At 34.8% G+C, this 25,536-nt stretch overlaps 1 protein-coding gene across 1 annotated transcript in view; it reads left to right on the top strand.

Annotated features, from left to right (window-relative positions):
• Window positions 1–25,536, top strand: part of LOC576169 — a 193,001-nt gene that overhangs the window by 92,058 nt on the left and 75,407 nt on the right. The window contains exons 116-154 of the mRNA XM_030984926.1: window positions 195–308; window positions 963–1,076; window positions 1,659–1,772; window positions 2,030–2,143; window positions 2,574–2,687; window positions 2,987–3,100; window positions 3,630–3,743; window positions 4,374–4,487; window positions 4,767–4,880; window positions 5,365–5,488; window positions 6,100–6,116; window positions 6,163–6,309; window positions 6,579–6,692; window positions 7,212–7,325; window positions 7,648–8,445; window positions 8,762–8,875; window positions 9,177–9,290; window positions 9,610–9,723; window positions 10,210–10,323; window positions 11,093–11,206; window positions 11,679–11,792; window positions 12,207–12,320; window positions 12,611–12,724; window positions 13,022–13,135; window positions 13,379–13,717; window positions 14,037–14,150; window positions 14,562–14,675; window positions 15,121–15,234; window positions 15,576–15,689; window positions 18,745–19,314; window positions 19,606–20,061; window positions 20,580–20,693; window positions 21,117–21,230; window positions 21,491–21,604; window positions 22,160–23,299; window positions 23,571–24,026; window positions 24,224–24,337; window positions 24,773–24,886; window positions 25,147–25,260. Of these exons, the coding sequence (XP_030840786.1) occupies window positions 195–308; window positions 963–1,076; window positions 1,659–1,772; window positions 2,030–2,143; window positions 2,574–2,687; window positions 2,987–3,100; window positions 3,630–3,743; window positions 4,374–4,487; window positions 4,767–4,880; window positions 5,365–5,488; window positions 6,100–6,116; window positions 6,163–6,309; window positions 6,579–6,692; window positions 7,212–7,325; window positions 7,648–8,445; window positions 8,762–8,875; window positions 9,177–9,290; window positions 9,610–9,723; window positions 10,210–10,323; window positions 11,093–11,206; window positions 11,679–11,792; window positions 12,207–12,320; window positions 12,611–12,724; window positions 13,022–13,135; window positions 13,379–13,717; window positions 14,037–14,150; window positions 14,562–14,675; window positions 15,121–15,234; window positions 15,576–15,689; window positions 18,745–19,314; window positions 19,606–20,061; window positions 20,580–20,693; window positions 21,117–21,230; window positions 21,491–21,604; window positions 22,160–23,299; window positions 23,571–24,026; window positions 24,224–24,337; window positions 24,773–24,886; window positions 25,147–25,260 (7,467 nt within the window). The remainder of the gene's footprint in view (window positions 1–194; window positions 309–962; window positions 1,077–1,658; window positions 1,773–2,029; window positions 2,144–2,573; window positions 2,688–2,986; window positions 3,101–3,629; window positions 3,744–4,373; window positions 4,488–4,766; window positions 4,881–5,364; window positions 5,489–6,099; window positions 6,117–6,162; window positions 6,310–6,578; window positions 6,693–7,211; window positions 7,326–7,647; window positions 8,446–8,761; window positions 8,876–9,176; window positions 9,291–9,609; window positions 9,724–10,209; window positions 10,324–11,092; window positions 11,207–11,678; window positions 11,793–12,206; window positions 12,321–12,610; window positions 12,725–13,021; window positions 13,136–13,378; window positions 13,718–14,036; window positions 14,151–14,561; window positions 14,676–15,120; window positions 15,235–15,575; window positions 15,690–18,744; window positions 19,315–19,605; window positions 20,062–20,579; window positions 20,694–21,116; window positions 21,231–21,490; window positions 21,605–22,159; window positions 23,300–23,570; window positions 24,027–24,223; window positions 24,338–24,772; window positions 24,887–25,146; window positions 25,261–25,536) is intronic.

Raw genomic sequence — 25,536 nt, 5'->3', positions numbered from 1 at the left:
CATTATTTCTTTAACAGTATGTGAAAAATTTATTGTTTTCCCACATATGAAACACCTGAAATTTAGAAAGCTTTTATATATGAATTTTTGAATGTAATTATAAAAGAGAAGAAGCAAGAACAAAATCCAACTTTATGTATATAAAAGTGCTTGCCTATATTGATGAAGAATATGTTTCTGTTTTCCTATTCTAGACATCGATGAGTGTGACAGCAATCCATGTTCTGCAAATGCAACCTGCCAGAACCTGCTTGGATCATACGACTGCTTGTGCCCTACTGGTTACGCAGGAGATAACTGCAATATTGGTAGGTTAATTTAAATCTGTTTATAGGTTTGAGGTTTGTCTCATCTAGGCCTGTGGGAAAGTTACTTTGCTGCATAGTACATTTTCCTATGACCCTTACATGATTATCTATCAGTTCAAACTTTACTATTGGTTCTTAACAATACAATACAGAATTAAAAAGACAAATAACAATCATGACAGCCTGTACACATTAACTTCCAGTACTTTATCAGTTATGTATGTTGATTCATGAACTAATGTTAATCTTAAGAGGCACAGATTTTATTCAAGAAACTATCAAGGTAAAAATCAAGTCCATTATTTGATTTGATTTATTTATTTCTGTTTGATTTTCTTTTTCTTTCTTTTTTTACAAATATATAACAAACAAACATTGCAAATTTACACATGACAAAAGAACATATGTAGAATAAAGTAAGGCTGGCTGTAACTAATCAAAAACCTCAAACAGGAGGGTTGACAAAGTAAGCAAAGCTTGATAGTATGACTACCCTCAAAGGATACATAATAATACAAATATGGAGGAACAAAATATTGCTAAAAGGGGAAAAAGACAGAAAAAAAAGAAGAAAAAAGAAAGGGGGATGCACATGAAGATTCAGTCATTTACATATGTATTCTATGTATTTTTGTCTTTATTTGTGTGTGTTAGATACTGATAAATGCACCCCGAACCCCTGTCAGAATGGAGCCACTTGTACTAATCTCGATGGGACCTACCAGTGTACATGCCCTCCCGGCTTCAGTGGAACCAACTGTGACAATGGTAAACACAAATTGGTTTTTGTGAAAGAGTTTCATCAGGATGGCTGTAACACTGGTTTAAGAGTTCTTGTATTACATCCAAAAGGAAAAAGTATTTTTAGCAGTTTCGATGTCTAGAGTTCTTACATCTTCCTCAGACGCAAATTGGCAGACTGCAGTAAGCTGCCAATTTTCTGATTGCCAGCGGTTGTCATTTTGATGACTACTGCGTCATATTTGTTTTATTCTCTCCTACTCTTTGTATTGTTTTCTATTTGTATATATGATTGTAAATAGTCAAACTTCTTCATTCAGATATGTTCGTGTCACTGTTTTGGCATTTGATAATGTAACTCTTTGGTTTCTACATACAGTTTCAGTCTAATATATATGATGGAGAAAAGTATACATGTTTAAAATAAAAAAAATACATGACCTTTCATCATCTTTAAATTTCCATTCATTGCATAAGAGTGTGAACATGTAACATTCATCATTTTAGCTGTATATACTGTACATTGATACAATTTTATATGGTCTAACTGCTGTGGAAAGAGAAAAGAAACAATTATTTACACAAGAATGGATTTTCTTTTCTTTTCAGATGTTGATGATTGTGTTGGGAACCTGTGCCTGAATGGAGCAACATGTATTGATATGTTCAACAGTTATCGATGTGAATGCCCTATTTCACATGCTGGCAACTTCTGTGAGATCGGTAAGTATTTGGCTATTATATATTTTCATGTGAAAAAATAAATGAACAAATCTTTAAAGAAGATAAGCTGTTTTGTTATATGTAAATGTTTGATAATTCTTTGCTATGTTCTTTTCAAGATGCCATTGTTGTAAGTGTATCTTCCAAAGGGAAAAGCAATTTGTCAATTTCTAAATGTATAACAAATTTACCATCTTGATCATAAAAAAATATTATTGACACAGTTGAAAATTAATTTTATATTTCATTTTTTCTAGCACTAAATCCTTGCGAATCGGATCCTTGTGCGTTTGGAAGTACTTGCAGCAACTTGTTTACCTCTTACATTTGCATCTGTTCTAATGGGTACTCTGGTATCAACTGTGGACAAGGTTTGTCATGTCAAATGTTTTGGGAAGATTTTTTTTTGTTGGGGGGGGGGGGGGTTGGGTGGATATGTATGGGTACTTTTTTTGAGAGGAGGGTGTATTGTCAATTTGTCATAGGGTTGCTTTCAGTATTTAAACCTTCATATGTACAAAAACATATCCAATTTGAAAAGTATGCCCAAATGCTTGTTTGATTCACAGAGGATGTACTGAATATACTGTTACAGTTAAATTAGTTATTTTATTAGCATTAATGATAGATTTTGTATTAATTTCTATATGTATATGTATGTGATCCCTTTTTTTATTAACAAAACTTTTTAAAATTAGTTCCGAAAATACAGTGCATGTCTCTTTCTTTGTGCATGGATATCTTCAATTGAATTCTTACGACACAGCATGTATATTGTTTGTTTTTTAATCATGTTTCCAGAGGTGCTTGAATGTTCCAGTAACCCATGTATGAATGGAGGCACATGCATAGATCTGATTGGGGAGTTCTCATGCTCCTGTGATTCTGGATGGACAGGAGAGTTCTGCGAGATAAGTAAGAAATATATCATTTCTTGTTTTAAACAATTACAGTTTCAGTGAAATTACAATGTGCTTGACTTGTCTTTTTCTTACATGCAGGTCGTTTGGAATCCGGAGTCTATGATTTGTCACTGTTATGTATTACTTAATTAGTATTATACAATAAAGCTGCCACACACAGGGTGCTTCTTGTAAATTACCAGTGCCTTCCTGCTTAATAATAACTTAAATCAGATTGATTCGTTTGACAATATATTTAACCTACATTGTGTTTTGAAATAATAGATCAATATTGATATTCTTATATTTCAGATATTGATGAGTGTGCAAGTGACCCTTGTCTTAATGGAGCAAATTGTATCGACATTGTAGATGGGTACACTTGTGATTGTGCCCTTGGCTATGAAGGCACTCTCTGTGAAACAGGCAAGTACATTAATCAAATTTATTCTTCATTAGCACACTATTTTAAATACCTCATCTGTCAAATTATGAATGGTTTATAGCCCTTGTTTTATTCCACAGTGTCTGTAGCATGCTTGTATTTAAAACAGTAATTTATGGCAATCATTTTTATACTTGTGATTTTTCACTGTTAAATTCACAATGTATCCCTCCCTCTCTTGCTCATGGGTTTGATCCACATTTCCTACAATACCGCAGCAGCCTTTCTACACTTTCTCTGAATTGAATTGGGTAGCAAAACCATGTTGTGCTTACAAATTTTGTGAGCCATTTTCATGAGCCATTTTCGTATTTATTCTCTGACCCACTGTGCCATCTTCTATTACTGTTTTAGAGGCGATACTAATTTCTTGTGTGCTCTGCAGTCGCAAAAAGTGGCATTCATAATTTCATTTTCTGTACTCTTCACTGATACCATGGTTTATTCTATTCAAATGGAGAGCTAACCATAGATACACATTTTGTTCTTGAATTCATTTGACTCTGACAGAAATTCTGGAGTGTGCTAGCAATCCGTGCTTCAACGAGGCTACTTGTATTGATAACATCGGTTTCTATCAATGCCTTTGTCCGTCTGGATGGACTGGAGTACACTGTGAAACAGGTAAGCTACATTATCCTTCCCGTCAGATACATTCTTATCTGTTATTATTATTCCTTACTAAATGATTATACTGATGGATTGTTGGTGCTAGATGGCATTCTGTTGATACATGTATTCAATGCGCTCTCAGAATTTGTTGATTTTTTTCTTCTCAAGAGTTCCAGAGATTTTGCAAGAGGATTTATATGCCATTGTAAGAAAACTATTTCCTATGAAATGTATTGATTGTTACATTGAAAGCATGCTACTCATGACACTATCCACATGCATGTTTAATCATATATTTTATAGATACCTAACAATGTAGTACTTTCCTTTTCTCCCTACACTATTTGTTCCCTACACTTGAATGAACTTCCTGACATTCACCTGTCGGACTTATTTCTATTCTGCCTCTTTTCTTCTTCTTATCAACTTTCTATTTACCCTACAATATTCTGCCTTCGTCTCATCTATGTTGATGTGGTATTCCTATTTGTTGGGTATTTTGTGTTCCTGTTATTTCGGTCATACACACTGAAACACCTCACCTACCCCTCTGCATTCACTACTGTCCATTACTTTATACAACCTTCATCACTCATGCACCCACTGTCCTTGTCCCCCATCACCCTGTCTTTCCCACATCAGAACTCAATGAGTGCAACAGCATGCCATGCCAGAACGGAGGACAGTGTTTAGATGAAATCAACGGCTTCCGCTGTATCTGTGAAACTGGATGGACAGGCGTGACTTGTGAGATGGGTAAGTTTAGAGAAAGCTTTCATGATTGCGCTTAGTTCAATAAAATGTGAGCTGTTTAAAATCTTTTTTAAATTGTGTTCTCCGTACATTGGACAAAATTTGTGTTTTGCTTGTAACAATTAGGGACACTGGAGCTAGTGCTCAAGTATAATAACATTTTGTATCACAGATTTTTCTATTGTTTTTTCTGAGATTTTGAGTTCATGATATTTTCTTTCGACAGTAAACAATTCTTTGTGTATTACTTTTAAAACTTTTTATTCTCTCCCAAATTCAAAGAAATTGGTGAATGTGGAAGTGATCCTTGCCAGAATGGTGCTAATTGCATGGACTTTGTGAATGGATTCTTCTGTCAATGTCAAGCAGGATGGGAAGGAGATTTATGTGAAATTGGTAAGTGTAGAATGTCATTGGTATAAATCTATATGGGTTGTATAGGTTTACAGGGAGAACCGCACACATTCATTAGCATTTCAAATAACTGCCTCATGTCAATCAAAGAGAACTACATGTAGGAATCGTAAATAAGTTAAGGAATTTGCATTAAGTGTCTTCATCACTGTACTTCGAAAAGGTAATAAATATAGAAAACATCCTATTATCATATGACAACCTTATTCATACATGAATTTCTGATTTTGCTATTTGATATAGCTATGATGATCATAGTTTTAAAAAAAATGTATTGTGGTTGGTAGAATGTTCCCAAAATGAGTTGCAGCTAACAATTTACTTGGTCAAATGGCTTTGATTTTTTATTTCATTATGAACTAATCTGATATTGAGAAATCAAAGTCATTTAATATTAATAGCAATGATGATCGGTGACACACAGGGTATATATAAAACAATAACATTTGATTTCATTTTTTTCCAGACATCAACGAATGTGATCGAGATCCATGTTTGAATGGAGCAATATGTGTAGATCTTCTGGCTCAATTCCAATGCTTCTGTCCTCAAGGCTTTGCTGGTGTCCTCTGTGAAACTGGTAAAAAATAGTGCTCTAGAGTGTGGTGATTAAATTTTAAAATGTATAAAAATCTTATTATTAGATAATTTTAACTTGATGTGCTGGAACGTTTGTAATATCATGAGTAAGATTTTTTTTTAATAGTAGTAGACTTTATTGGATAACTTGTTTAGCACAGGGTTAATCTGCCACAAGGAATTGCACTGCGTTCAACTGAATATTAGCAATGATACACAAACTGGTTTATTTTCCTCTTTTAAAGGGATGGGTATCTCTTTCTCAGATTCTTAACGAAATCCTGGATTTAGCTCATGCTGCAATCATAATTATATATAAACCTTTAGGTCAGTCAGGAATCCCATGACTTTTACATGCTGATCGCCAGTCTAATTATCAAGATATTTATGATTGGAAATCGAAATTTAACACTACAATCTATTGGGAAAAATGGGTATGGTAAAACTGGTCACTCACAGATTTGTTCTTTTTTTGAGGCATGATCATTTTGAAGCGCAATTTGTTTAGGGCTTCAATATTACACCTTATCACAGACACGGATAACATGTAGGACCATGCATCTCGGATTTGTAAAACAGGAAACATTGTTAAATGATGCCTTTAATCATTTATGTTATTCAGCAATGGTTTTCAACCAGGTAATTAATCATGAGGCTTCCAAACTGCAAAATGTAACATGCAATTAAACCATTCGGTTTTGTCATATTCTTATTACAGACCTTGATGAGTGTTTAGTCGACTATTGTTTGAATGGAGCAACATGTGTTAACAACCCAGGTTTCTACGAGTGTGTCTGCTCGGCAGGATATGAAGGAACAAACTGCGAATCTGGTGAGAATGTGACCTTGCAATGTATTCAGCAAGCCATATGAATAATAACATTTACTAAAAACCTGTTTTTTATGCATGCAGAATTATAGCACCTTAATTATGAAAACGATTCATTGTATCCGCGATTTTCTTAAAATTGTGGTTGTGTAGGTTCAGAGAGCTAAATTAAATACAAAGTGAGAATGGGTGGGATTTGACAGAAATTGGGCTTTAACTAGCAAACAAAGTTGTTTATTTGTATTGATCTTCTTACATTTTCTATTCCACAGACATCAACGAATGTGCCAGCAATCCTTGTCTGAATGGTGCAACTTGTTTAGATAATCTACTTGGCTATGAATGCATATGTGCTCCAGGATGGAATGGAACTAATTGTGAACAAGGTAAAAATCTTGTTTTCTTTTCAGTAATCTATATTTCATTGATTTGTAGTTTCGACGTATAAATTTAGCCTTCCTCATATTTTGTGTCCTTTTATAAACTGGGTGTATCTCCTTTGGTAGATGTTCCTTAATTCTAAATCGCAGTTTCCTAAATGTAATTCTGAACCACCGATTATTAATTCTTAACTAATGTGTATCATATTCTAAATTAAAACTGCTTTTTATTTATAATTATGATTATTTCTCAATTTATTTTTCAAAATTAAGCTTTCCACTAGATGGTATCTTTCCTTGCTTGTTATTTAACTCTTCCATTTCAAATACTAAATTGATTATCTCAGACATAGCTTTTTATGAAATAACATATTAAAAAAGCTTGGTCTAGTTAATATATCATACCTCCTATAAATACACGGTTCTGTGCTCTGGAAATCTTATATGCTGTTACTCTCTGCGTCTAACAACTCCCTGCAATATTTCTTTTTCATTTGCCTCCACCTTCCTCTTTTCCCTTGGTAGAAGTGATATTCTGCACCAATGCAACTTGTCTAAATGGTGCAACCTGTGTAGAAGTATTTCCAAGCTTTCAATGTGTATGTGCAGATGGATGGACAGGCGAGAATTGTGAAATTGGTATGCTTTTATCTCCTGCATTCTAAAAGAAGTTATATTCCTAGATTTATGACTTGATTGTTGAGTTAAGTTTCTAAATTCAGTATGGGTGTCATAATTCACGAAATCAATTGGATATACATTATAGTTTAATGGAATATTGAATTACTAATGTTATTACTGTGATAGGTCTTATTAGCTGATGAGGTACATAATAAAAAAAGTTTTGTTGAATTCATGTGAATAAGATTCGCTGTATAAAATTTTGCCTAAAACTTGATATTTACAGCAACTCCAGCAAGGATATTCTTAAATGTATATTTGCTGTTTTTTAATATTTCAGATATTCTGGAATGTGAGAGCAACCCATGTCAGAATAGTGCCTTGTGTCTGGAGCTTACAGACGGCTATGAATGTCAGTGCCCCCCTGGATGGACTGGCACAAACTGTGAACTTGACATCGATGAATGCGCTGATGACGTCTGTCTTAACAGCGCAACCTGTATCAACCGAGATGGTGGATATGAGTGCATGTGCCCACCTGGCTGGACTGGAACGAACTGTGAACTTGACATTCCAGAATGTGGTAGCAATCCCTGCCAGAATGGAGCTAACTGCACCGAGCTTACAAATGGATATCAGTGTGTCTGTGTCAAAGGATACAATGGTGTACATTGTGAGTTGGACATCAACGAGTGTGCCAGCAGTCCCTGCCAGAATGGCGCAACATGTCTTGAATTCATTGGAGAGTATCAGTGCCAATGTCTTGTTGGTTATGAAGGCATCAACTGTGAATTGGAGAGTCTTGAATGCATGAGCAATCCATGTCTCAATGGCGCTACCTGCTTGGACTTGATTGGAATGTATGAATGCCGCTGCCCTTCTGGATGGTCTGGTACCAACTGTGAAGTTGAGATCAATGAGTGTGATTCCTCTCCGTGTCTTTATAATTCAACCTGCGTCAATTTATTGGATGGATATGAATGCAACTGCACTGAAGACTACCGAGGCACAAACTGTGAGATTGAGATCATAGACTGTAGTGATGACCCCTGTCAGAATGGAGCCACCTGTTTGGATCTCGACGATGACTATCAGTGCACATGTCCAGGAGGGTGGACGGGCAGAAATTGTGAACTAGGTAAGTGTTAATCACATTCACACTTACTCTGTTAATATGTACTTTTCATTTATGTTACTGGAAGTGTGGGTAATAGGGACAGAATTTACTTGTTATTTTCTTACATCTATATACTTGGCATGTCTTTGATATCTCAGGTGCATAATGAATGGAACAATGTTTTATAATGATCACTTTTTATTTGAAATATGCTTTAGAGTTTACAAATTATAAATTAATGGTTTTTGCAGAGGAATCATTGATACAATGCCTAAATCATGTATTTCCACAAATGCATACCTATTATCTTTAAATGTTTTCATCTCTTACCGTTCAGAAACCAATGAGTGTGAAAGCAATCCTTGCCTGAATGGCGCTACCTGCATCGACTTCTTCTCTGGTTTCCTCTGCCAATGTCCACCAGGGTTTGGGGGAACGTTTTGTGAACAAGGTAAGACCTTTCAAGAGAAGTTCTCTTTAAGTCCTTGTACACACATTGTGAATACATTATCTGTGGTTGATTCTTTATCTGACTTTGTGTTGTTAGATAAAAGGCATGATTTGTTTTATAATTTTTTTTGATCAGTCAAAGTATGTAGAATATCACGATAAAATATAAAAAAAAACAATTTCAACATTATGATAGTCCTGTGTCTTTTAAGATGTTTATTTCCAATTGTTACTTTGATGCCTTCATGTTATCATTACCTCATAACAATTTTTTTTTTTTTTAACTCTTGATTTATGTTCAGATGTGAACGAGTGTGACCCAAATCCTTGTCAGAATGATGCAACCTGCGTCCAGGGAGAAGCCAGCTTTGAATGTGTCTGTGCCCCAGGATGGCAGGGTGCTCTATGTGAAGAAGGTACGGTGTACTTCATAGTGTATCATGACAAATTGTGTGTACAATTAAGATTACACGTGATGAAAATTTAACAAAAATAATATTAGTACTAATTGATATGGTTAATATCCCACTTTATTAAAATGACAGTTACAATTGTTTATAATGTCAGAAAAGTGTTTATACTTTCTTGTAGTAAATCTCTTCAATAATCTACTACAGCTATTTACATGTTTTTTAAATTCCTTAACACCTTAACATTTCAATTATGTACAGATTTACATTATCACTGAAGTATATTCATTCTGTGTGATGTTTTAAAATCTTTCCCCAAATATAGACGTACTGGAATGTTCAAGTGTTCCTTGCCAGAATGGAGGTACGTGCGTGGAGCAAGTCAATGGTTATAGCTGCCTATGCGCACCAGGATGGACTGGTCCAAACTGTCAAGATGGTATGTAATGCAAGCAATTCGGTTTTTTGTTTACAAAAAATTGTTAAAAATTCTACAAACAAGTCTAGTTTACCCTTCTTTATATACATTTATTACAATTATGTTTTTGCTATTGTGCAACCTGACATTCCCAATATTAACAACAATATCAATATGCATATTTTGGGATGTAGTGTTTCAAGTAATTATTGTCATAAAAAGGAGTCTTTTTTTTCCTGCACAGACCAGGGCATCATTTCAAGTTTACCGACATCCCATTTAAACATGTGTTAGATTTTATTTACGCGTTTCAATAGGATCAACGGTTTCATGAACGCTGCCCAGGTACAAATAATCCATATTTACAGTAAATTATGCAAAGTATCAAATTATTTTAAGACATCTTAATGACTGCTCAAAATGGACATCCCTGATAATGAGATATGTTGATACATTTTGTAGAAGAAAACAAAAAGTATTCATTATGATGTCATTTTCTTTTGAAAGAAATCATGGAGTGCATGAGCAACCCGTGCCAGAATGGTGCTACTTGTGTTGATCTACTGCCAGGGTATGAATGTAGATGTCCAGAAGGATGGAATGGTACAAATTGCGAGTTGGGTAAGTCAGCAAACTTGAATATAGGGTATGAGTGCTACATACATGTACAGTCAAACTTGCTTTAATGACCACCTGTCTACAAAGACCACATACTAACAGAACCTGTCTTCAAAGACAACTTTTTGTGTTTCCCTGGGCCTTCGCTATAGACAGGGTTGACTGTAGTTGCTGTTTGTGAGCTAATATTTTCTTCGAGCTGCACTTCTGCTTTCTAATCCTCTCAATGCATGAGGCCTTCTTGAAAAACTATGTTTGATGCAAAATTACTGCATGATTTATTTTTCATTTATTCTGCATTACTACTACAGCGTATGTATATTTTGCCCTGATATGAACTTTATATTGATGAGGTAGCTACTCTGTATGATAACCAAAAAGAAGCATGCTGCTTATATGTATTTATTACATGGTTTGCAAATTTCTATTTCTTTAATTTCTGCCTTGTGTTATAATCAAGAGCTATATCTATTTCGCATGCTTTGGGGGTGTTATCCTTTTTCAAAGCATTTCAAACAGATTTGCTCCTTATCTTTGCCTTTGTAGAAAATGCTCACTTTGTCTTCAGTTGATTTGTGATTAAGATGCAAATATTGATCTTGTTCTTTTACGCATTTAATTTATAGTTAATTGCTTAACTTCTTGAGTACAGGAAGCCTTTCACCCTTTCCTCTAAATCTGAATCTTTAAATTCACATAACTCCACCTCTGCCAACCCTTTCCTGTCATTTTCATGACTAAATCCTATGCACTGTTTGCTGTGCTGCTTTAGACATCTTGGAGTGTGCTAGTAATCCCTGCCTGAATGGAGCTACCTGTCGAGATCTCACTCTTGGCTTTGAATGTCAGTGTCCCCAAGGATGGAATGGCACAGTTTGTGAAAATGGTATGCCTTCAAAGTTATCTATATGTACTCTTTTGTTCTTTTGAAACTGTTATGTGTGATAGGTAGTTCACACAAGCAGTTCACATCGATAAAGAAGAGAAAATGCAAAATATCCACTTCACTTTGCCTTGATCGTCTATTTTGCTTTTGCACACATCCTACTGAGTTTCACTGTCTCACTTTTCTGTTTTAGAGTGCAACAACTTCTTATTAACTTCAATTGATTTCAATCCTTTGTATTTTAATGTGCTTAACAACAAGAGTTTGCAGATACTTTTTCCTTAGAATTCTTTGATATATACTGTACATGTTAGTCAAACCTTTGCAGTTTTAAATCATTTACCAAATAAAAGGTTTTAGAAAGTTACTGCTAATTTCCCCAGGAGTTCATTTATGCAAGTCTTATAATGTACATTGTAAATACGAGGTTACATCACTATGAAATAAATGCCATGCTTGTATACCTAATCAGAGGTCCTTGAGTGTAGCAGTGACCCCTGCCAAAATGGAGCAACATGCGTGGAGCTGATTGGAGGATATGAATGCCTGTGTGCTGAAGGCTGGAATGGTACCAATTGTGAGATTGGTGAGTCATAGAAAATAATTGATTTCTACAATGTCTCCTCAATGAAACAAGGAATTTCATGTGTAAACGAATGATGTCGTACACTAAATCATGATCAATATTTTTTTTCGTATTAACATTGATAGAGGACTTATTTTGTTGATGCGATTATATATGAATGCATTTTTTTTGTTGAGAAAAACAAGGTAAGATTCATATAGTCGTAAACACTATCCAGGACACTTTTATTTGTAGTTAGCTTGGAATTGTGTCTTCATTTCAATTGATTCTTTCATGATTGAATTACTTGATCCTGTTAAAATTAGGGGATGATTCAAGCGTGTGTTAAAGTGATTGAATTTGTTTTACAAGATGTGTTGCTGTCAGACACACACGGGTAAATGAAAGTTATGTTAATATATTCTTCCATACCAGAATCAAACGAATGCTTGAGCAATCCCTGTCTGAATGGAGCGGCCTGCAAAACAATCTTCAATGGTTTCCTGTGTGTCTGCGAACCTGGCTTCAATGGCTCACTTTGTGAAATAGGTAATACCATTAATTATAATCAATATCACATTTTTCATAATTTGTCACATTTTTGTGGAGAAAAAAAGTAAATTATGCACAGCAAAGAATTCAAGATTCAAGATTCAAGAATGATATAAAGATTTTGTTGAAAATAAGTTCTAAAGGAATATATGTAACCTACTTCTTTGCTGTAATCTAGGACGGTTTATTAGCTCGATAGCCATTTGACCTAACCTACATACATGTATGCTTAATCGATTAATATTGTGATAGTAATGATAAACTTTATGTATATCCCTTGATTTTAGATATTGATGAGTGCGATCTTGACCCTTGTCAGAATGGAGCAACTTGTACAGAAGGTACTGCAAGCTTCTTATGCACATGTGCTCCAGGATGGACTGGAACAACATGTGATGAAGGTAATTACAGTGTACATCAGTAAATGGAATCTTGTATACATATTAATTGTACATTTTCTTCCTTTTTCTCTTTCTATGTTGTATGATGCTCAAATAGCACCTTTGCAATAGTGCGCCTTGAGCATTTGATATCAAGTATATTTGGTACTATGCAACTCTAATCCACTATTATTATCAACAAATACAAGGATCATCTCCTCTGGTACCTTGGTCCTTTGAATGTTGTAATTGTAATGGTCAATTGTGCTTTTGTTGAATGTTACAAATAAAATCATTCGTCATTTTTAAAATCTTCAGATATCCAAGAATGTGCCAGTGACCCCTGTGTGAATGGAGCTACATGTATGGATATCAATCAGGGTTTTGTATGTGTTTGTCCACCGGGATTCTCTGGGTCACTCTGTGAACAAGGTGAAGTATATCTCATTTATTATGTATCAGGTCATCTTGATTCAAAGAAATTTTCTATAATAAAATGATATTCTAGCAATGTTGTCCCTGTAAATCAGTTTTTACTGTTGTTTTATTAGGATGATTGAAAGTTTGATCCAAAGTCTTCGTAAAGAGAGAAAATTGTGTGTGATTTGTTTTCAAGTGATTTTCTTTGAAACCATTTGATTCATTTATTCATTGTTGTCATATTCATTTCTACAGAATCTAGGGAATGCATTCTTAACCCTTGCCTCAATGGAGCCACATGCTACAACTACACTGATGGTTTGCTATGCGAGTGTGCTATGGGTTTCAACGGACTAAACTGTGAATTTGCAATCAGCTGTGATCAGAACCCCTGCTTGAATGGTGCATCGTGTGTCAACAGCAGTGATGGCTACCAGTGTATCTGTGACTTTGGTTGGAGAGGCATGAACTGTGAGACAGAAATTGATGAATGCGAACGGATGAACTGCATGAATGGAGCCATATGCTTTGATCTGGTTGCTGGCTTTGTCTGCTTCTGTCGACCTGGATTTGAAGGCCTCTTCTGTGAAACAAGTACATTTTTATCTGTCTTAACTTTTGACTGTCTATTTTCTTTTATTCATTAATTAAATTAAAGTATTGCTTGCCATTCTTCTAAGTTCTTTGTTTCTATATAAATCTTTTTGTCTAATGGCTTGAAACTATATACAATTTTACCACAAAATATTTCTAAAAATATGTTAATAGTGCACTAGAGTATTTAAGAAATCATGGCCGAATTCCATATGGGTAACAATCATATTGCATGTATCTGTTTAATATGCAGAGCATTATAAAAGTTGACTTGTCATTCAATGTGCAATGACAATTTTGTTTCTTTTGCATCTATTAGATGTACTTGAATGTAGTAGTGATCCCTGTCAGAACGGTGCGACATGCGTGGATGAAGTAGATGATTATCAATGTGTGTGTCCCCAGGGATTGACAGGCAGGCACTGTGAGACTGGTAAGAAACTTCATTTCGGTCTTTATCCACATGATTCACTAAACATAAGAGGCCTGTCTAGATATTGTCTAAATAATTTATTATTTATTACAAGAAATGTTGAAAGTTTTTAAATAAATAAAGGAAATATGATTATACATGTAATTAACTATGATTCCTCTGGAAGTAGATATTTACAGGTGTTCAAATCAATCTTGAGTTATGGTCATTATAAGTATAACAGCAAGAGCTGTTTGATTATTGCTTTCTAGTAATGCCTTACTGACAAGTTTGAATTTCTATATAATCCAAGTTTAATGTACAATCATCAATGATTTCTGCTTGACCGTTATCTCTTTTTTGTTAGCATAATCAGCTCAAACATGTACAGACTTATATTTATAACTTAATGTTGTAATCATTTCTATGCAGATATCCCAGAATGTGAAAGTGATCCCTGCATGAACGGGGCAACCTGCACTGACCTCACCAATGGCTATCAGTGTATATGTATTCTAGGATGGACAGGGACACTCTGTGAATCAGGTCAGTTTCTCGTTCATAGATTTATTACAAAACAGACAATGTTATATTCATGCACATTCCCAAAATTTATTCTTAATTGGAAAGAATTTATAAAAAAAAACACAATTTTGCAAGGTATTGCTGTTTTTTTTTGCGCCCTATGCTAAACACAATAGATAATTTATTTTAATGCAACTGTTTGGTATTTAGTATATTTTTGTCTCATTAAATCAAGAAAAAAAATTATTTTGCTTGGAGTGATAATGATATGATAAAAAGCAATAAACACAAAATAGAAGGTACATTAATGTGATGATGCATGAATTCTATGTGTAAAGGGGAATATTTTTTTTGCTAGAAGAGATAAAGTTTGAAGTAAAGAGAAATTGGAAATGCTTGTTTGAAATGCAATGTCCTATTAAATACATGTTTCCATTCCATATTCTTCTATATTATCATACTTTAGAAATCATGGAGTGTGAGAGCATCCCTTGTCAGAATGGTGGTACATGTATTGATCTGATTGGACCCTATGAATGCAGATGTCCTGCTGGCTGGACTGGAATCAACTGTGAAGCAGGTAACCGGGCGTTCAGTGCTTCGTTAATATCATTATGACTATTGCTTTCTTTTCATGACTTTGCTCATATTTTGTAACATGGCTGTTTTTCATAGTCTACTCCAAAATTTGTTGAGTTTGCTTTGTTAATTACTTTACTTAATTTTGATGCAACATGATTTCTTTGAAGTGTAAGTAGGTAAAAAGGAATGAAAATGTGAAGTTTAGACAATCCATAAATCATCATTTACAATGACAAGATTGATTAGGGTTCCCTTTTCAATACTGAAAGGCCAATATGAAATTGGTGAAGGGGTGAATTAAAGCATTGCTATCATTTCTGTATAAATTTTCTCTGGAAGATATTCTTGAGTGCTCAAGTGATCCCTGTTTGAATGGTGCTACCTGTGAGGAGCTAACCGATGGCTATCTATGTGTCTGTGCACCAGGCTTCAATGGCACAGCATGCCAAGAAGGTAAGTTTCATATTTTGTGGATATGCTTGACATTGACACACACAGTATGAGAAATCACCTTAATCATTAATTTTTCACACAGGTCAATAGCTTTCTAATGAAGTTTACATGTTTTTGTTTGATTTATTTGTACAACCCTTAGTTCACATTGTGAGTTTTTACACGCACCTCAATAACTTTCTAATGAAGTTTGCATGTTTTTGTTTGATTTATTTGTACTACCCTAAGTGTGAGTTGTGACAGTTTTTTGCCAAACAGTTTTGTGTTTATTTTAGTGTGGTGGTGGTGGTTTAAGCATTTTTATGTTGATCACAGGAACAACATGTAGTTTAAATGTGAATAAAAAGTGCCATATTTGATATTGTATTTTTTAACAATTTTATGACATTTTAATAAAATTATGATATGTGTTTGTATTATTTGTAATAGATTGTGTAAAAATGTGCCTGTAAATTTTGTTCGTTTTTTCATGTGTAACATGACGCTGACATTATTTTATGTTTGCATGTGTTATGATCTTTGTTTTAATTTTCTGAATGTGTATTTGTTGCTCAATAAATGTCACTCTTCTACTGATGCTGTGTTTAGTAATATCTGTTGTAAGTGTATTTGTTTAAATATTTACCATTTTCCACTATACCTATTCTGTTTTCGCCGTCTATTATATCTTTTTAATTCAGACCTTCTATATTATGTTACTCAGTGCGGAAGCCTATTCACATATAAGCTATGCTTTTTATTTAGGCTCCCCACATTGTACATTGTCAACTTTATTTCTGCATGTTAAAAAAAAAAAAAAGAATACTGTTTTATTTGCTGTTACATTTGGATGATAGAATGATTCAGATAGCCTTGTTTGGTAAAATATTTCCTGAAGTGATAACAAAAAAATCCTGCTGGAACTTGATTATATGAGGCGTGTCTGACTTAAATATAATAAAAACATGTTATCAGCAACAGCCCAATTTATGAATAGTTATTCTGTCTGATATTTTTTCTTCCACTTATAATTTTTGAATTGGGAAAGGATTAAAAAAAAACAATCATAACCTTTAACTGCATACAAACTTATTGATGCATTGTATGTCTATTCCATGTAACCCTAAAGAGCCACCCCACTTTTAGTTAACAATTTCCCAACTTACTTGCATGATGATAGATAATAATTGCATGGAATATAGTTGGCGGGGAAAATGTGCACTATTTAATAGTTATTTACACTAATGTGAACACAAAACCCTTTAATTTGTGATATTAAAGTGCATGATGCTTTTTGCCCCCACCCTTATTACTTCTATGTAATGTAAACAGCATGCCTACCCTCTACCCCTAATTTCTCGACTTGAAGACACAGCATTGTTGATATAAATTTGATTAAAAAGTTTTCTTCATTCCTAAATAACTTGTGTTAAATTCTGACGTGAAGTGATGTTTATCTTTCACTACTTCTTCCTCTTGACCAATAAACAAATATATTGATGCATTGTATGTCCATTCCATGCAGCCTCAAAAAGCCAATCCATTGTTACTAATTGCTGAAATCCTTTCAGATGATATTAACAAATGACCAATATAAGACCTATCACTGCTCGTTTGTTGTGTGCACAACCTCTAACAACTGATGAATGGTAACAAAGCATGCATTGTCGATTGAAAGCATGTTCTTAATCTTCTGTGAGTGTACGATAAAAATGCATGTAAGTACCCGGTATGTTTTATGTACTTAAAGATAATATCCGAACTGAAAAATGAAATAGATGAATTATATATCATCAGAAAGCTTATAAGCCATAGATTACAATAATATCAATTGTCAGAGGAGTATTGTCAACCTAAAAAACTTGCTATCGACTTGATGACATTATTTTATGTGGTTTACGCATATGTACAATGACTTTGCATCAATCACCGCTTTAGCTATATAGGTGAACCGATGGGTTTCCACATGTTAAAAGATGGGAGTTGTTGCTACCTTGTTTGGCGTTCAAACTTCTCTTCTTTTTTTTTCTTGTTTATATTTAATGTTCGATGTTGATATTTTTTAGTATAATTAATGTTGATCTTTTTATGTATTGGTGGCCCCTTTTTATAAGCTCTGCTTTCTCCGGGGTCACCAAACCATCATTGCATTATTCTAATTCTTGATGTAACTTATTTTGATTGTATATATATATATATATTGATGGTTGAACAATAAATGAATTGAATAAGGGGATAGAGCAACGTCGATCTGGCGCTGCTCAGTGGCTGCCGGGCTCACGATCAATTGGGCAAAAAGAATTTCCGTTTCGGTTTAATAAAATTTGGAGTGGACTATTAGGCTATTATTATTATTATTATTATTATATCGTCACTGTAACTTTGGCAAATTTGACCCATGTTGACCCATAAGTTTGAGGGGTGCGGAAAATGAGGTTTTAATTTGCTTTGTGCAATAATGAAAGGGTAAATACTTTTTATTTCTTTATATTTGTATTCTACATTCATTCAGTTTTCTATTTATATAAAGTTGTATTTTGATCGTATAGGGTCTTTAACAAACCTTAGTGTGTGTTTAACCTGCCTGTTCTAAAGTCACAATTTCAATCAATGCACATGTATGATGTGATCTAATCTACCTGAGCAATCATGTCATAAAATAGAATAGAAAATAATTAGCTTAGCCATCTCCTAATACATTGAAAATTTCACCTATTTACAAAATAACAATTAGAACAAGTTATCATTAGATTTAACTTTTCATATAGATTTAACTTCTTATATAGATTTAAAACATTTTAGCAATATTTATAACTTATAATCATTTTTGTTGTAACGAACTAAGAGAAGTTTCTGTAAAATCGACCCTTCCCTTAATCAAATTATGTAAATAATATATTTCTGTTCTTACAATTAGTTATGGAATTTGAAAAAATTGCCTATGGTGCACTTCGGATTTATTTTGCTTTTAAAGAATAATATAGTTACATTATTTTCCATTTTCTATGGTATATTCTATTCAGTCGGACCTTTTAAAGTGCTCTGTATATAAATCGATTTCTTGTTTTGTTTACAGAAACTGTTGAGTGTGCTAGCAATCCCTGTCAGAATGGTGCCACTTGCAATGATCTTGTTAACAGCTATGAGTGCATCTGTGCAGCAGGATGGAATGGAACCTTCTGTGAGATTGAGATCAATGAATGTGTCAGTAATCCATGCTTGAATGGGGCTACTTGCAATAATCTAATAGCGGAATATGAGTGTCTTTGCTCCCCTGGATGGAATGGAACACACTGTGAAATAAATATTGATGACTGCGTTAGTCACATGTGCATCAATGGTGCTACCTGCATTGATGAAATAGATGGTTACAGTTGCCAGTGTCCTGAAGGTTGGGTTGGTCGATTCTGTGGTAGTGAGATCTTAGAATGTTTGAGCAACCCCTGTTTCAATGGAGCAAACTGTATAGACCTGATTCCAGGATATCAATGTGAATGTACTTCTGGATGGACAGGAACACACTGTGAAACTGAGATCTTGGAATGTTCCTCTGATCCTTGTCAGAACGGAGCTACTTGCACTGATCTGATTGGAGCATATGAATGTCAATGTGCTCCAGGCTGGAATGGCACTAACTGTGAAATTGGTGAGTATTTGTGAATATTTACTCCTTTTCTTCTTGATCATTTATAATTTTTTGAAATTGAAAAGAAGCACAGGTTTACTGCTGAATAAGTTGCAAAAGGATTTCTTCCATGAAAATACACTAGACTTAGGTATCTGATTTTAGAACACGCATTTAGTACACCCCCATGATATCTTTATTATATATATATATATATATATATGATATCATCATATTTTTCAATACATCATCATTAAATGACTATGCGATGTCCCATGAAGTTTTACATAGGAAATTGTTTTTTTCTTCCAGAAATTCTTGAATGTGCTGGAGATCCCTGCATGAATGGAGCTACCTGTGTGGACCTGATTGCCATGTATGAATGCATCTGTGCTCCAGGATGGAATGGTAGCAACTGTGAAGTAGACATCCAGGAATGTGCCAGCAATCCATGTCAAAATGGTGCAACATGCGTAGATGAAATAGGATTGTTCACCTGTCAATGTCCTCTTGGCTTCACTGGTGTACTATGTGAGGCTGACATAGAGGAATGTTCCAGCAATCCTTGTTTGAACGGAGCAACCTGCATTGATCTGAATGGAGGGTACCAATGTGAATGTGCTTTAGGCTGGGAGGGCATCCACTGTGAATTAGAGGACCAGGAATGTACCAGTGATCCTTGTCAAAATGGGGCTACTTGTCTTGATTTGGTTGGAAGTTATGAATGTCGGTGTACTCTAGGATGGAATGGAACAAACTGTGAAATAGGTGAGAAAGAAATGCTTGTTGTCCTTTTAACATCTTAGGCCATAATGACCTTGTGTAGTTGTTCATGTAGAAATGTCTATGCTGCATTGCCAAGGCCTCGCACCCTCCCAAAAGCAGTGAAGTATTCATTTGTTTTTACGAGTTGACTATGTGTAAGGTGCAGAATAATTTACCAGCATGACTGATTCTATTGCCCGATAGTCAGCAAGTCGGCCCTATATTTTTTAATCTTCAGTACTTGAGTAAATGGTAGTTTAGAGGACTACAGATTTAATATTCAGTATTCTTTATTGTTTGGCAAAAAATAATTCAAGCATACTTGGGATGAATTATTGCACCGGACAAGGATAATCTACAGGTACATTATGCTTAATTGTCAGTCAGAACATGTTAAATTGTCCAGAAAATGTATTACGTCATATAAAACCTTTATAGTGAAACAATGATTTTTTTTACATATTGCTTAAAATTTGTCTTAAATTTCCATGGCAATTTCTATAATTTTATTGTCATTCCAGAATCTAATGAGTGTTTGAGCAATCCTTGTCTGAATGAAGCTACCTGTATAGATTTCTTTAATGGTTTCCAATGTCAATGTGCCCCTGGATGGGAAGGAGACTTGTGTGCAATGGGTGAGTATATAGTGTACATTAATAAACGAAAGATGAAGTAGCCAATGGCAATGTACAGGTTTATGAATTTATCTGTCAAATGTTTGGCTTAAAAAATGAATGGAGATATCTATAAGAACCATTAAGTTGACTTTCTCATGATATATACTTCAGTCTTGTGGAAAGTTTGTCATGAAACCAGCTTTACACTTATAGTCTTAATCTTGTCCATAAAATTCTGTATAGTAGTGTCAGGTTAGGCATATTTTAATCGTTTTGTTATTTTAAAAAAAATCTTGGATTCTCTTCTTTAGCTAATGTGCCTTCATAGATGCAGCTGATAGTAAAGCTACTAATAATGGTACTGTATATCTTAAATTAAAACCTATAGTATTTTTGACTGTTTAGGCTATTTACTTTGTCTTTCTTTTTGCATTATAATAGAAATATTCGAGTGTGCCATCATGCCCTGTCAAAACGGTGCAACATGTGTGGATAGATTAGCAAGTTTTGAGTGCATTTGTACTCCAGGATGGCAAGGCGTGATTTGTACAGAAGGTTAGTATATTCAAAGTATCGTACTTTCATGTAGATAATGACTTATCAATTGAAATTAAATAGTGATTTAATATCAGATGAAAAAACATATGTGTACTCCCTTAGTTGTGGAGAGTGTTGTTTCTCATATTATTTTACAAATCAAACATGACTTTTAACAATGCTGCTTTTTAGCAATTGCCTTATTTGATTTGCATTGGTTGTTCTGAAGTACATGTACATGTATGAATTTATCATTACATATGAATCTTTCTTTATAGATATTCTAGAGTGTGCAAGCAATCCCTGCCAAAATGGTGCAACTTGCACAGACCTGGAGAACGGATTTGAATGTGTGTGTCCGTTCGGATACAGGGGAGCACTTTGTGAAGAAGGTACGACCCTTGAGACTTCTGGTAGTGTTGTGTTGATTCATCAATAGACATGCATGTAGGGGAAGGCTATCTATACATAAAAGTGTTAAAGACGTACATATACCATGGTATTTAAATCCAAATACTCAGATTCTTATCATAAAAATCCCATTCTTCCATATATATTTCACTCTTTGTATTTGATCCGACAATGCCACAATACCATCATTCTGTAAGGTTTTGTACGAACATACACTCAACATCTCATGCAATAATCTACAACATGAAATTACTCTTGAGCACTTAGGTTACCTCGGGTGTACCTAAATAATTTTCATTTTAATGATCATATTGTATACTATATGCTCACATAAGATACATGTCCCTCATAAAGGTATTTGTTTCAGGTTGTAGAGCTGTTTGGCCATGAGTCGGCAACACATTTAACAGAGAAAATTCAATGCAGTTAGTTTAAACATCCTGTGTGAATGAGGATAAGAGGTAATACATTGATTTTTTTTTAATTGTCATAACAAGGGGTCTTTAAAATTTCAATTATTTCCTTTCTCCTTTCAGAAATCGTTGAATGTGCTGGCGATCCATGCATGAATGATGCCACCTGCATAGACTTGGTTGCCGGATATGTTTGCCTGTGCAGTACTGGATGGCAAGGTCTACATTGTGAGAATGACATCTTAGAATGTGCAAGTAACCCATGTCAAAATGACGCCACCTGCATCGATCTGCTTGATTCTTATGAATGCCAGTGCCCTCCAGGCTGGAATGGAACTCACTGTGAGATAGACATTGTAGAATGTGCCAGTAATCCTTGTCTGAATGGTGCTACTTGTCTTGAAGACATCAATGGATATGACTGTCAATGTCCAGAGGGATGGACTGGAGTACACTGTGAAGAGGAGATTCAAGAGTGCTCCAGTAACCCCTGTCAAAATAATGGAACCTGTGTCGACCTCATAGGTGCCTTTAACTGTGTCTGTGCACCAGGATGGACTGGAACCCTATGCGAGATTGAGATTGATGAGTGTGACAGCGCTCCATGCCAAAATGGTGCGGTCTGTGTTGATCTTATTGGCAGTTATGAATGTCGGTGTCTACCAGGCTGGCAAGGAGTTAACTGCGAATCTGAGATCCTTGAATGCAGCAGTAATCCATGTCAGAATGGAGCTGAATGTTTTGACATGATCAATGCATACCAATGTATTTGTGATCCAGGATTCATTGGTACTAACTGCGAAGTTGATATTGATGAATGTGCCAGTGAGCCATGCCAAAATGGTGCAAATTGCCTTGAATTCATTGATTTCTATGAATGCCAATGTTTACCAGGTTGGAATGGAACCAATTGTGAAGTCAACATTGATGATTGTGATGCGAATCTTTGCATCAATGGTGCTACCTGCATTGATGAAATAGATGGTTACAGTTGCCAGTGTCTTGAAGGTTGGGTTGGTCAATTCTGTGGTAGTGAGATCTTAGAATGTCTGAGCAACCCATGTCTTAATGGAGGAAACTGTATAGACCTGATTCCAGGATATCAATGTGAATGTACTACTGGATGGACAGGAACACACTGTGAAACTGAGATCATTGAATGTTCTTCTGATCCTTGCCAGAATGGAGCTACATGCACTGATCTGATTGGTACATATGATTGTCAATGTGCTCCAGGCTGGAATGGCACTAACTGTGAAATCGGTAAGTATTTGTAAATATTTTTCTTCGTTTCTTCTTTATCATTGATGATTTTATAAAATTGAAAAGAAGCACAAGTTTACTGTTGAAGTAGTTGCTAAAGGATTTCTTGAATGAAAATACATTGGACTAAGGCATCTGATATAGGACACCCCATGATATCTTCATTAATCATAGAGTTAATTCATTATTATTCAATCATAGTTAAATGACGATTTTTGAAATTCAGAATGTCCCATGACGTTGTACTAAGAAAACATTGTTTTTCTTCCAGAAATTCTTGAATGTGCTGGAGATCCCTGCATGAATGGAGCTACCTGTGTGGACCTGATTGCCATGTATGAATGCATCTGTGCTCCAGGATGGAATGGTAGCAACTGTGAAGTAGACATCCAGGAATGTGCCAGCAATCCATGTCAAAATGGAGCAACATGCATAGATGAAATAGGATTGTTCACCTGTCAATGTCCTCTTGGCTTCACTGGTGTACTATGTGAGGCTGACATAGAGGAATGTTCCAGCAATCCTTGTTTGAATGGAGCAACCTGCATCGATCTGATTGGAGGGTACCAATGTGAATGTGCTGTAGGCTGGGAGGGCATCCACTGCGAATTAGAGGACCAGGAATGTACCAGTGATCCTTGTCAGAATGGGGCTACTTGTCTTGATTTAGTTGGAAGTTATGAATGTCAGTGTACTCTAGGATGGAATGGAACAAACTGTGAAATAGGTGAGCATATCATGTTTTCTTGTGTGAATAATAGGATGGCAATTTAAATTTAAAGTAGGGTATGAAGGTTGAAACGTTTTGAAATAAATATTAAAAATGTTTATTAGGATAAAAAATAACCCTTTAGTGGCCTATTTTTCTATTCATCATTACATTCTAAATCTAATTCATTCTCTATATTTTGATTGTCATTCCAGAACCTGATGAGTGTTTGAGCAATCCTTGTCTGAATGGAGCTACCTGTATAGATTTCTTTAATGGTTTCCAATGTCGATGTGCCCCTGGATGGGAAGGAGACTTGTGTGCAATGGGTGAGTATATACTTTACATCAATAAACGAAAGATGAAGTAGCCAATGGCAATATAAAGTTCGTGAAATTTCTGTCAAATCTTTGGCTTAAAACATGTATGGAGACATCTATAAGAACCATTAAGTTGACTTTCTCACTGATATATATTTTAATCTCGTAGAAAGCTTGTCATGAAACCTGCCTCCATGAGCATTATTCATGGAAAACACTTTACGCTTACTTAGTATTGTTCATAAAACTCTTTATAGTTGTGCCAGGTAAGGCATATTTTGATGGTATTGCTATCTCCAAAAAAAATCTGATTCCCTTGCTTAGCTAAAGAGCCTTCAATGATGCTGCTGATACTAAGTGAACTAATAAGAGTACTGGGTCTCTTAAAATCAGCATATTTTTTTTAACTTTTTGTGCTTTGTCTCTCTTTTTGTATTATTATAGAAATATTTGAGTGTGCCATCATTACCTGTCAAAACGGTGCAACATGTGTGGATAGATTAGCAAGTTTTGAGTGCATTTGTACTCCAGGATGGCAAGGAGTAATTTGTACAGAAGGTTAGTATATTCGAAGTATCATACTTTCATATAGATAATAACTTGGAAATGAAACTCTTAACTGGGGATTTGATATCAAATGAAAAGCATATTAGTACTCTCATAGTTGTTGAGAGTATTGTTTCTCATATTATATAACAAAACAACAAACATGCCATTTAATAATGCTGCTTTTAGCAAATGCCTCATTTAACTTTCATCGGTTATGAAGAACATGTACATATATAAATTTATCATTACATATGAATCTTTCTTTATAGATATTCTAGAGTGTGCCAGTAATCCCTGTCAAAATGGTGCAACTTGTTCAGACCTGGAGAACGGATTTGAATGTGTGTGTCTGTTCGGATACAGGGGAGCACTTTGTGAAGAAGGTAAGACCCTTGAGACTTCTGGTAGTGTTGTTATGTTGATTCATCAATAGACATGCATGTAGGAGAAGGCCATCTGTTACATATAAGTGTTAAAGACGTATATAGTATGGTATTCAAATCCAAACACTCAGATTCTTGGCATGAAATTCCCATTCTTTCATATATATTTCACTCTTGGTACTTGATCCGACAGTGCCACAATACCATCATTCAGTAAGGTTTTGTACAAACATACATTTACCATCTCATGCAATGTTCTACAACATGAAGTAACTA

This window comes from Strongylocentrotus purpuratus, unplaced genomic scaffold, assembly GCF_000002235.5.
Source record: "Strongylocentrotus purpuratus isolate Spur 01 unplaced genomic scaffold, Spur_5.0 spur5_scaffold_14, whole genome shotgun sequence".
Taxonomy (NCBI): Eukaryota; Metazoa; Echinodermata; class Echinoidea; order Camarodonta; family Strongylocentrotidae; genus Strongylocentrotus; species Strongylocentrotus purpuratus.
Note: the sequence above shows the minus strand (reverse complement) of the source record. Positions and strands in the feature narration are given on the sequence as shown.